The sequence below is a fragment of the Symsagittifera roscoffensis genome, chromosome 4 (genome assembly GCF_963678635.1).
Source record: "Symsagittifera roscoffensis chromosome 4, txSymRosc1.1, whole genome shotgun sequence".
Classification (NCBI taxonomy): domain Eukaryota; kingdom Metazoa; phylum Xenacoelomorpha; order Acoela; family Convolutidae; genus Symsagittifera; species Symsagittifera roscoffensis.
The window spans coordinates 29,255,450-29,268,550 of record NC_087065.1 but is presented as its reverse complement, the minus strand read 5'-3'; the positions used below and the strand labels follow the sequence as shown (position 1 = coordinate 29,268,550).

Here is a 13,101-nt window from a genome sequence, read left to right as displayed (position 1 = left end):
ACAATTTTCGAATTTTTTGTCGACCTTTGTTTTTTTAGGTCGACCAAATTAATTTTTCAAGCTCTGCCAAAGCTAAAGCACTAAAAATTCCGCAGGCATAATTTTGAATAAACGGGCTGAAAAAGTCGTTTTTAGGCACTTTTTGAAAAATTTTGAAAAAAATTGCATTTTTTCGGCGCGCGCTCCCCCCTCGATATTAGTATATATTGGCACCAAAATCGCCTTTAGAAAATTTTTAGGGTCTGCAACCACAAATGGGAAATGGATATCTCAAAATAAAACAAAGGAGGACTAAATAAAACAAATTTTAGGGTCCGTCACCAAAAACCGTTGTAAATAGTGACTTTTAGTGACCATTGAAAAAAAAGCGACCAATTAGTGACCAATAGTGACTGGTCACTAAGTCACTAAAATAGTGACCAAGTGGTCACCCTGACTGAATGACAGACCTTTTTCTTCAGGTTTTCAAAAAAAAATAGCAAGCTAACATCGTCAATTTCATCTCCAGATGAATCTCGATCAATATATTCCACGTCTTGTCGATCATTGAATCCGCCTCCGAATCCTGAAAACGACTGATTGTAATTTTTTCCATCGTAGCACAACTAAATTTTTTCTTAACGTAAAATCACCATGTGTACTGTACCCAGACAGAAAATTATGGAAACGTGTTAAAGAACTCAAGAAACAGAAAAAACTGCATGTCCTAAACAAATTTCTCAAAATTTATGAGAGGCGATGAAGGTCACATAAGCAATGCAATAAATGGTCCCAAAAATGGACAAAAATCAAGAAAATTGCCGGCCCAAAATAATCGACACAGAGGCAAGGCTCTGCACCACTTGCCATACCTCACAAACATAGCATGGCAAACTAGCAATTCGAAAAAAAAATTTTGAAAAAAATGAAACTACGCTTTCCCCGCTCCCAAAGAAGATCGCCAAGAGACAGTAGGAAAAGAGTCAATGAACGCAAGGAAACAGAAAACAAAACTGACTTATTTTGAAAAAAAAACTTCAACTTTTGAATATCAAAGTAAAACATATCACTTCAGGTGTAACTAATGATCGAATTTATGAATAAAATTAACTCAAATTGAGAAAACTGAACTGAAGGTTAAGTTTTTATTCCGCTGAGAAATTTAGAAATTAAAAACCGTTTTCGAAACACGTCTTTCCGCGGCATTTCCGTTCACGTCTTTCGATAGTCGTTCACGTCTTTCCGCGGCATTTCCACTTTCAAAATTGGAGAGCGCAATTTACCTAACTTTGAGCAGATGAATTTGAAATGAATTCAAAAAGTTCACTGTATAACTAAGTGCATTCATAAAAGCAATAACATGTAAGAATGCACATCTAAAAATATTAGAGATTTTACATGTATAGTTACTTCTCTGAAGTCGCTCAACAAAACATAGTCAGCTGTGCAATGCAAAATACAACTTCGAATTTAAACGTTTTCAAAAAAATTTCAAAAAGAAAAGATATCAAAACAAAAAATAGGTTCCTCTCGCATAGGCTAATTTGAAAACAGTTTTTGTAGAATCACACAAACAATTTACGAAAATTCAGAATTTTTTTCATTTTTTGCAGAGTTTCTGATTCCCAAATTGGCGCTAAAAGAATCCAAAAGCTAACTTTACTCGAGTATAAAACTAAGTTTTCACGGCTTAATTAAGCATAAAAAAATTTTGTACGCCAGCTTAAACTTACCTTATTAGCTTGAAATTAAACCAAAAATTTCAATCTGTTTTTTCTCGACACTGAAATTTTTTTTATGTGGTTCGAATAAAGAAAGAAAGGGCTTTAATATGATATATCACTCGACCCATTCCGATGACTATTTGTGAAACCTGATTTTGCATCGAAAACAAAAAAACTAAAACACGCCCGCCCGAATACAATTTCAAATGGTTGGAACAACAAGCTCTGAATAAGTTTCTTCACTTCGTTAATTCAGACTTATTAACAATAGGACCACTTCAAAAACCAATTTAGCGAAGCTGTCCTAATTCGATTTTTTTTTTCTCATTCGTCTTGTTTCCAAAGAAATTCTACATCAAAAACGGTCAAAACCAAAAATTAAACAAACTTTGCTAGGTAATTTTTGTGCAGCTTAGTAATTCAATTAGGAAAATATGGATATGAATCAGGCCTATACTTAAATATTTAAAGTATTTTTAACCTGTTCGCTCGTCTTCTTCAACTTTCGGGGCATTGCAAACATTACAGGTATTTCTTCTAGCCCAGTTTATATTTCCGCATCTAGAAGCAAGTAAGTTAAAAATTATTATTATTTTAATATCCTTCTGTGATCACATGAATCTAGGGGGTCGATAGAAGGATTTAACTGAACCACTCTGACTTGTTACATCTCCAGTCATCGGCTGAAAACAGCCCTCCGCTTTTCTTAGCTTCGCTTCCGCCAATTTCTTTAGCTTTCTCTTTCTTCCATGCCTTGAAATCTCTCGCTGAATTAAAATCAAAAATAATTTTAAGCGTTTTTAGAAAAATTGACGTTCAAATCAAAAGACGTTCAAAAGACTCGAAAGCGATCAAACCCCTGAAGCACCTAATTATTTCAATTAAGTCCTAAGTGAGAATCTGGCGCTGAAAACTCACCTTTTCCGCATTTGAAACATTCTGTTCTTCTAGCAAAATTCGAAGCATTGCAACTAAACAAACCGACATGAATAAAGGCTGACCAGCTATGGCATTATAACAATGTTAATTTCAGAAGCTAACTCATCTTCGTAGCAAGTCCAGTCGCCATCTCTAGAACTCGGCTGCGGCATTTCAGTTCTTAAAAGTCAGAATGTCAAAAAATATATATAAAATAATAAAATAAACTGTTTCTTTCGTTCAGGAAAAGTCTTCCTCATGTCGTTCGATTTCTTTATATGGTGCTATTTCTCAATTCATGTTATTTAAGGGGAGACCGATCGTTTAGCAGAACAATCTACTAGCATAAAAAGAGAATAATCAGTCTTTTAGCAGCCCAACATAATTGTGACATTCGACCAGAATGGACCAAAATGCAGATTCAGCATATTCGAGTTTTTAACAGCGAACCTTCCGAATTGACGGTTTTAAGCAATTAACGACGTTATTGGGACAATTAGTCAAACGGTGGAGGTCAAGATATTCTGGTATTTTGAAATTTTAAAAATTCGAAGTATGACGTCATAATAATAATAATATTAATGAAGGATTTAGGATAAGTTCCAGGGGAATTGCTTCCCTGTCACTTTCAGTTTATTGAGTCTCATAGAAAGTCAGTTTTGCAGTATTGATGCAGTTTGTGCAGTCGCAGCATAATCTCCAGGTGCAGGGGAGGTTTTCGTTGAATTTCGCAGTGAAGTAGCGCCAGTAGATAGTTGACAACTCTTTGCATTGCGTTGATTTGATGACATCTTGGTTGAGATGTCTATTAAATATATTTGAAAGTGAACATGCTCGTTGCCAAAAATCAGATTCGCATTTTTTCAGTCGGAAGCATTTGCTGGTATAAAAGGGTATTGCGTGTGATCTTGTTATGCCTGTATCAATAATCTGTACATACTTCTCCCAATCAATGTCAGTTTTCGAGTTGATAATCCTAGCAAAAAGTAAAACTACATGCATTTCATGATATAAGGACAGTGGTAGTAAGTGAAGTCTTTGAAGACGCGATTTATATGAAAGGTTGCTTGTGCCTAAAATCCAGATACTTGCTCGATGTTGAACCTTCTCAATGAGCGCCAGTTCAGACTTAGATGGTTTCCAAAGAGACGATGCATAGCTGATTATTGGCACTACATATCCTCTGTATGCATTCTTCTTAGTGCTTATGGTCGAGCTATTGGCTAGGTTTCTTTTTAAAGAGAAGAAAGCTTTTAGCGATTTAGCGGATCTAGTTTTAGCGTGTTCCGTCCAAGATAGGTTGTTTGTGACTATAAGTCCGAGATCTTTCATAAGATTCGTTCCTGGTATATTCTGTTTTTTCATGCAAACAGACATACTGCCTTTAAACTGAAGGGTTTTGCATTTACTTAGGTTCAAACTCATAAAATTCTTGGAGCACCAGTTCCAAATTTTATTCGAGTCGATATTCAGGGTTATTGCGTTGTCTGAGACAATTTTATAGTCGTCAGCATAGCCGAAGCAGTTGGACATGGCCACCGTTGGCAGGTCATTGATGTACAAAATAAACATGAGTGGGCCAAGTATTGATCCCTGCGGAACCCCACTTGTTATTGGCAGTAATTTTGAGATGCAATGCCCGATTCGCACCTGCTGGTATCTATCACTGAGATAGTTTTTCAGTAGACCAAGGCACGCGCCACTGAAGCCAGTATGAGAAAGCTTTTCAATTAGTTTCAGGTGGTTGACTTTATCAAACGCCTTTTCAAAATCGAGATACAGGGATGAAAGGTTATTTACATTCTTGTTGTCATACATTAGATAGATTTCGTGGAGATAGAGTATGATGTTAGTAATGGTTGAGCGTTTCGTTCTGAAACCGTGTTGTGAGTTATGCAGCAGTTTTTGCACCTTCGAGTACATTTTATCAAACATCAGTTTTTCTAATACCTTCGATGTAGCATTCAGAAGACTGATTGGCCTGTAATTGGAGACTACCTGTTTGTTATTTTCCTTGTGGATAGGCACTATTTCACTTACTTTCCAAGTAGATGGGAATTGCTGCTTGTTCGCAATCGTATTGAAAAGTAACATTAATGATTTTGAGATAGAGCTCCAGAGCTGTTTAAAGAGCAGGTTTCCCATTCTATCAGGTCCTTTTGACTTGTTTATGTTAAGATTTTTTAAAATGTCTTCTATTTCGATGATATTAAAATGAAAATGATTTAGGAGGGTCGTTTTATCACTGTCTAGGTTTGAATCATATGGAATGTTGCTGTAGACGGAATGGAAATACCGGTTGAAAAGTTCAGCTTTATCTTGGTCGGAGCGAGCTTTTTCACCATCGAGATACATTTCACTAGGCACAGTAGTAGAACGCCGAACGTTACGCAGATATTTTTGAAGTTTATCAAAACGCCCTTCTTTGAAAAGTTCTCTCTCATGGTTTTGCTGGTCCATCAGAAGAGCATAGGCCAGGTTTGTTTGCGATTTTTCCAATTTCCTGAGGTTAGCTTCGCTCGGCTTTTTAGTATAATTATTAGTTAATGTAGCTCGGATTTTAATAAGATTAGAGGTTGAGGGGGTTACCCAAGGCGCCAGGGACAGTCGATGTTTAGTTTGTAAGGGAATGTGCTTTATTAGAATACTATAAATCCACTGGTACCACAGTCTAGTCATAACATCGGTATTGCTGTAGCAGTATGGTATGAAAGGCTCCTCAGCTATTTGATCGTTTATGGCTCTCCAGTCGGCTTTGGTATAAGCGAACTTTGCAAAGTCGAGTTCAATTTCATGTGGTCTGTCGCGACGGAACGATTCGTTAGACTGAAATTGAATCCTTGCTTTGTAAGGCAAGTGATCGCTGGCGAAGTGGCTTTTCAGAAAGTTATCAATGCAAACATCAGAAAGGATATCCCCATTATTGCATAAGATCACGTCCAGTAAGTATTTTTTATGGTCGATTTTAATCGCTTGTTCATAGTTAAAGCTGCAGAGAGCGTCCAATACCACCTGTTCATTTTCAGCTCTGGATGTCAGTGTAGACCAGTCAGTTGTGCAAAATTAATGTCTCCTAATAATATCACATTTCGAACTGAGTTTTCTTGTTGCACATATCTGATATGGTTTAGTAGTATTATTAGTTTATTTGCTGACCAGCAGTAGGAACTGTTTGGCGGTGCGCTATATATGCAGCAGAGTAACAAGGGAATTTTGAAGTGAAGTATAGTGATTACACAGTCTGGTGAGTCGAACATGATTCTCGTGTGGGGTATATTCTTTTTCACTCCAATGAGGACTCCTCCATGTTTAGTATTACCGTTTTTACTGGGACGGTCACTTCTATGTGTATCAAACTTCGGCAGAAAGAGCGCTGCATTGTCTAAATTTTCGGAGAGCCAGGTTTCCGTAAGGCACACTATATCATAGTTATCATTAACTTGTAGACTATTTGAGAGGTCAGCTCTTCTGTTGTAATCTAGGATGCTTCGTACATTGAATAAAAGAACAGTTGCGTAGTGGTTTAGTCAATCATTAGCCTCCTTTGGGTCCTCATAGACAACCCATTTATTGTCTTGTCGTATTAACAGTTTCCCATCGCGGATCCTGAGGTCTTTTTTGTCAATTTTTTCGTTAATAAGTTCGCGACGTTTAGTATAATTATTAGTTAATGTAGCTCGGATTTTAATAAGATTAGAGGTTGAGGGGGTTACCCAAGGCGCCAGGGACAGTCGATGTTTAGTTTGTAAGGGAATGGGTTTGCTAGGTTCCAATTCATATTTCTGAGAAACGTCAGAAACGGCCATTTTGGCAGAAAACCGAAAAAAAACACAACAACATTAGTTGCGATAGCGTGAACAACGAGAATTGAGCTTGAAAAACAACGACGAATTGCAGAAGTAGCAGAGACCGTTCCGAGTTGCAACTATGTGTCGTGTGTCGCTACAATAGTTGCAATGCCGTTGCTAACAACGGTGAAGGGTGGAAAACCAGCCTTCCGGTAGGAAGATAAGAGCCTTATTTCCCCTGACTTAGGAATCCGGAGGGGTCTCGGGACTGGAACTTTTATTAACTTATATAAACTTTTGGCTTCCCTGTCATGTCCTGAGTTGAATTTAATTAACATCTGAATTCATTTTGTTGTTTAATTTTCCGTCGATATGTATCTTCCGGGCGAATGTTACATTAACTGATGCATGATTGGACTCTTTTCCAATTCAGATGGATCTATGAAACATTCGCCCGGAAGTACATATCGACGGAAAATGAAGCTAGGTTCTAAAACGACTGGCTAGCGTCTAAACACAGCTCTACATGCTTTTCACCGTCTCTCCCAAAGCCAGTTCTTTTTGATGGTCTTTCTAACATCGGGTCGACAAAAACGTTACTGCTTCTGGCTTCGGTCAAAACACTCGAATTAACTTAATTATATGCAAGAATAGTGAGCTCATGGCTGGGTCTCAGTATCCCCAGACCACGAGGTCACTCCTAAAAACAGGGCTACTACTTTTGCTTATATTACGATTGTTTTTGCTCAGTAGATAAAAATCATCACCTCCATCGAAGATGGATCAACCCTTTCCCTCAACTCCTAGCTTCCCATTATCTGAAAACGAATCTGGATGTTAACTAAATTCAATTCAGGACATAATCAGGAAGCTAAAAGTTTATATAAAACAGTTTGAGTCTGGAATCCGGGGAAATAGCGTCCTTATTTCTTTAAGGAAGGCTGGACACGTCGTACCACGACCCTTCCCCGTTCGTGTGAATTGCTCGGTAACGATTGTAGCGACACAATTGTTACAACTCGGAGCAGTTTCTGACCATTTCCAATTCTATCTGTCGTTATTTTCTTTAGTTGTTTTCACTACAACTATTGTTGTTGTTTTTTCTCGTTTTTCGCCAAAATGGCCGTTTCAATCATTTCTCAGAATATTCTGACCTTCACGATTCGTCTGAGCGCACAAATAACGTCGCTAATCTGCTAAAATTGTTAATTCTCCAGGTCAGCGGCCACGAATTCGAAACTGAATTTTCGTCCATTCTGGTCGAATGTCACATACTCCCGGACAGTCCGGTCAATGTCCTCATTGAGTCTCGCAGTCTTCATCAAAATGGTACAGTGCCATCGAACAGAATTTTAAAAATGCACGAAATCACTTTTATCCACATCATATCGACTCACTGCAGAATATAAATGGCATCGTACTACACTACTATAGCCTTCCAAATTCTTTCACTAATCTGCACTTCCAAGGATATGAATTAGGATAAAACATCTTTTCAGACTTCCAATGTCTATGTCTCGATTTAAAACTTTTTCTCCTAGGTTTAAACAGTTACGCAGGACAGTCCTGCCAACCCACAAACTAAATTACCCTACTATGCTTCTTCCCTTCGGAAATTCAATTATTACTGGTCCTGAATATTAAAACTAAGGAACTCTGTGGTTAGAAGGAACAATGAAATAATCTCCCCACTTCAAGAGAGTACCCAAGCCTCTCATGTCACCACAAAACGATCAGTTGTCCTAATTGATTAAAAACAATCATGCAGGCTGGAAAATTTTAATATATTCTCCACTCAAGCCTTTCTAAATAAATAGTAAATCACTCTAGAGCCACTAACCAAACTCAAACTGCAAATTTATAAATGCAACAAACTCTTTAATCTTCAAAAATGTTCTCTTTTCAGTTTCAATTGCAAACTTAGTTGCTTTGTTTCTCATTTGAGTTTTTCGTCACATACAAATTAATTCTGAGTTTTAACATCCTCTCTTTCGTCGCTTCTTTGTTTCTTTCTTTGTTCGTCGTTTAGAAGTTCTAAAACTTCTAAATTCTTCTAATTTTCTTTCTTTTTGCATCTTGTTTTTCGGCCATTTGTCAATGTTTGATCTCCTCCTCCTGCTACATTGACTCTGCACTTTCAGTCTCTGTGTCTGGCAACACGTCGGTAGCTACTCTGACACTGTTGGAAGCAGTCCTCCAACACTTCTGCTCTTCTACTCTTTGCTTACAACAAGGTAGAGGATCAACGTTAGACTCCCTGTTTCGGCAGAAGCTGTTTTGGAGGCACAACGTCACGTTTCTCTCCAAGTCTTCCTTCAACATCTCTTCTCTTTCACTTCTGTCACATTCACCTGATCTAGAAGTTCTCTTCACGGCGGTGGTCACTGCATTCCGATGAATTACAAAAGGTCGCTTAAAAGCTCCAGTTTCGACATATGTTTCTTAGCATACTCGTACAACCATGCACTCATGTTGGCTCTAAACCATGGCATCATTGGATTGAGATCAGTTAGACAATCCAATTCCTGTAATTGTTCTCTCGTCGGCGTCTCCTGTCTATTGTTCTCCTTTACATGAGCTTCTAGCCATCGTATTGCCATCATAACACCCACAATCACTATCGTTATGTATTCATTATGTATTTATTATGTATTTCGTTATGTACGCTCTCCACAGTCCGAGATCAACACCAGATTACTACGCTCGGGGTACCACCATGTTTGAAGTAAGCAATGTCAGGGAAACTCATCATGTGTTGACATGATGCTCCTCCAATTACGTTTTCCCGAAGCTTCCAGTTGTGGTTCCACTTCCATCATCACTCGGTGGACTTCTTCGTTCTCATCTACTGCATTGTAATCCGTGACTGTTGATCTTTTCTGCTTTTGTCATTCAAAGTCACTGAAGTTCCCACTGGCGTATCCCATGAACTTCTTTCCCAGTATCGATTCTAAATCCTCCTTAGTTTTCTCCGGAACTGCTGAGAACATTTTGCACAATAACTCGTAAGATTTTTCTGACATTCTCGCTAGTCTTACACATTTTGGCACTGAGAAGGCTTGATCCACGATCGTTCTCGTACTCTTCACATCCACCGCTACGAAATGCAATGGTTATCTACTCTTACACATTGGAGCTAATGTCGATCCCACCAAATATTGCGCTCACGACGGTCTGCGATAAATTTCACTGTGCCGGATGTTCATTTCCGCGTTTCCGCGATGTTCATTTCCACTTTCCTATGTCTTTTTGCTCAGTCTGCAAAACTCCTGGAAACACTTCTACACTGATGGCCGTGACCATCTCATGCCTTTGTTCTAGATTCAATAGTGACTCTAAAGAACCAAACATGCTGTAGAATCCTAGTGCAGTCACTAGATTCAGCTCGGTTCCTCCAATCTGCAATCAGTTCCGTTTCTGTTTTCGCCTTCATCACATTGTTTCCAAACAATATCATCAATTGCTTGTGTTGCTTCTCCGGGGTCTTTACGCAATGCAGACCTCCATAGATGTGACCTTCCAGTCAACAGACTTCTGCTAGACAGCTACCAGGTTTGACCCAGTCCTCTGGTTCCCAGCCAGGCAACTCTACCTTGTCTTCTCCGTTTCTCTAAGAGGCTGTTGTCATCAAATTATAGATGATGTTCAGGTCACGCAAGTTACAGTCTGAATTCAGTTCCCTCTGCACATCTTGTGTTGCTCGTAATATCGAATCAGCGTTGGTCTCGGACACCATGATGGTTTCATCAGTTCCCATACTACCATCAAACTCGTTCTCAGCAATTCGTCTGAGAATTCCAATCCAAACTCCACTCGATTGTCAGATTTTGGCACTCAAGGTGCAGTCACCTTTTCCTCCAAGACTAGTCCCAGCCTGGTCTGCTGCTTAGCAGCGCTTCTTATCGTTGCAATCCTTGACGTCCAGAATCTTAGCAACACTGCTTGCTCGTAATCAAAGAAGCAACCGCGTATGACTTCATTCAGGAAAGGGTTGTACGCCATCCCTATGACTCCGGATACGTAACTGTATGATTTCTTCCTGATTCTTCCACAGTATTCACTGGATTTCGGCAGTGCTCCCATAAATTCTTTCGAGAGCCTCAGCTCCTTGTTCGAGAACCTCCTTATTTCGTCGATTTTCTTCATCGGTTCTAGCTCCACGGGTTCCTTCATGTTTACTCGCATTGGTTTTCTCTGATATATGTCCAAAAGAGCTAGCAAGAGTAAGGCATTCGTTCGCTCCTCGCCTTCTTTAGCATCTTGACCCAAGTGCTCAATGCTGGCACTGAAATTTGTTTTATCATAAATCGAACGAAACAGAGAGCGTCTCTCCGCTTCGCGCACGCTACTGCTGCTCCTTCTTGGGTCATCAGATCTCTCACACTCGTCATTAAGAACACCTTCTCCTCTTTCGATCTTTTTCTTTCTTCCGAGTCATATTCCCTGCGAGTCATGCACCAAGCGAACCTAAGTTGTAACTCTGTTCTCATATAGGATATTGCTATCAGTGCGTGTATCTTCGGCATGGTTCTCATTTTTTCTTCGAAGTATCGTAGCACTACCGCTCTCCATGGAAGGCTCACCAACAGCTCGATCGTTTCCACGTGCATTTCAGACGACACCAGAGTCCCGTACGCCTTCTGCTTCAGGGTGGTGCCTTGCATCATCATCTCCAAATAACCTTACAGAGCACTTTTGTCTTCCAGAGCCATCAAGTGTCCTCTGGCCGAATTGCTGTACTCTAACATCTCCATGTATCCACCCGCGTGTTCATCAATCGATACTATTTCCGACAATGTCAGTCGGTTATATTCCACTGAGAACAGCTGTCCTACGACGCTTCCCTTTCCGTGATTCATAAGTACTCTCTCCATATTGGCTGAGTATCTCCATTTCTAACGTCGCTCCAGTCAGAGTGCGGTCACTCCTCTTGGTTTTGTAACCGGTTGACTTTATTCCTGCCGTGAGAATGGGTGGCATTATCGCTACATCAGTCAATATCCTGTCTGTGCCAGGTAATCGATCATCACCCTGCCCCAAGTCCATAGCTTCCTCGACGCGTTTTCTTTTCGCTGAGTTGACAGCTTTCATCGAGATTTCGGAATTCACCTTTGTCTTTCCCGCCTTCCTCAATATCACCTTGCTGCTCAGTTTCATCTTCATTTATTTAGTCTTGTCAATCACCAATTATGATCACATCGTTCCCTTCCGGGTTCTTGACAGGTATACCACCTCTCCTTTGTCTTCTTGCGGCGTCTTTTTGATAGAAGAGTTCGCCTCACTTTTGTCAGTGGTCGAGTTGATCAACAATTTGCTCAATCTCCCCTCACACTCGTCGAGTTTGTCAAGGACTTCCCGCATTAGTGGTCGTTTGAGACCTAGTTTCAAAATAGACTGGGTTTCGTAGCTCTGAACTACTGTTCAAACAACTTCCGTGAAGGCCACTCTATCCATTCTGCATCCCGTCCTATTTTTATGGTCTTTATGATGCATCTCCCACTCTTCTTCGGGCAACGTTCCCAGGAAAAGTACTCTGGCAGCGCCTTCTATTCTTCTTCTCCTTGGTGATTCCATCAAGAGTTTTTGTTCGGTATCTTTAGAATTGCTCGGAGATCCGCTCTCCGGCAGTTTCCGGTTCGTTCCCATAAAGGCTGACTGGGGTTCTATCGTGGAAGTACCCTCGTCTGCTGGCTTACTCGTCGCTTCCAATGCATCCATGCCGTTTTCAAAATCACCGAGGAAATTTTCAAAGTCTAGGCTGGATACTCCTCCTGTCAAAGCCTTATCATCTTCTTTCCCAGCTTGATCGTGATCCTGTTGCATAGGTTCTTCCGATCGACGGCTTCCTCCCTGCCCATCGTCTCATTCTAGGTTCTTTCCTGACTTTGGGGGCCCTTGCTCTTCACTCCTGGTCCCATCAGGAAATTTCGGTACAGTTAGCTTGCCAGCTGACTGATCTTCCTCTTCTCCATGAACTCCTTTGACTTCTTCATGTTCGAAGGGTGCTAGCTTGGTTCTAGTCTGTAGGGTTCCTCCTACCGTTAACCCTGGTCTTACGCTCGTTACGATTAGGGAGGCTTCTGGTAATTCAGCCTGGCCTCTCATCATCAAAGGCGCCAGATCCAGTTTCGCTCACTCCTCGTCAAACCTCCCAGGCTTCGGAGTCACTGCATTGCTCATTCGTCTTCTCATTGCTTCATCCGTGTAAGCAAACTGCGTATACTGCAGCACTGCGGCATTTCTGCCCACAAAACACGGGTCCATCGTTTCCGAGAATTTCGCCATCCTCCTTTCATTAGTCCCAAAAGCTCTCAACCTAGGATTTTGCACTGCGTGACCTCGCCGTTTGTGTTGTCGTAGGGTCTTAGGTTCCAGAGTGTAGGGAAAACTTCAACGTGTCCTCTGTCCACTTCTCCCATACGATCACGGAAGTGATCGTCAAAGTTAATGACCGTCATCTCTGGCTCCGATATCTTTGCCAACAATAGGTCTTCACTCATGAGCTCTCGCAGTACACGCTGCTCACACCAATTCAGTTGGCTTTCGTCCACTGCTGATATGAGGTTCAGGTGCAGCACCGACCTCCTGTATGCTTCCACCTTAATATCAGGGAACGCAAACGTGACTGCAGGTCCGTATATGACCGTCACGAACTCCGTGGCTCCTCTGATCAATGCTAAGCAATCGGTCCT

At 40.5% G+C, this 13,101-nt stretch overlaps 1 protein-coding gene across 1 annotated transcript in view; it reads right to left on the bottom strand.

Moving 5' to 3' along the window:
- The window catches only part of LOC134844673 (zinc finger Ran-binding domain-containing protein 2-like), a 474,693-nt gene that overhangs the window by 1,914 nt on the left and 459,678 nt on the right, over window positions 1–13,101 (bottom strand). The window contains exons 2-6 of the mRNA XM_063861475.1: window positions 2,745–2,803; window positions 2,622–2,674; window positions 2,365–2,470; window positions 2,185–2,264; window positions 489–565 (exon numbers count right to left, since the gene is read on the bottom strand). Of these exons, the coding sequence (XP_063717545.1) occupies window positions 489–565; window positions 2,185–2,264; window positions 2,365–2,470; window positions 2,622–2,674; window positions 2,745–2,794 (366 nt within the window). The 5' untranslated portion in view covers window positions 2,795–2,803. The remainder of the gene's footprint in view (window positions 1–488; window positions 566–2,184; window positions 2,265–2,364; window positions 2,471–2,621; window positions 2,675–2,744; window positions 2,804–13,101) is intronic.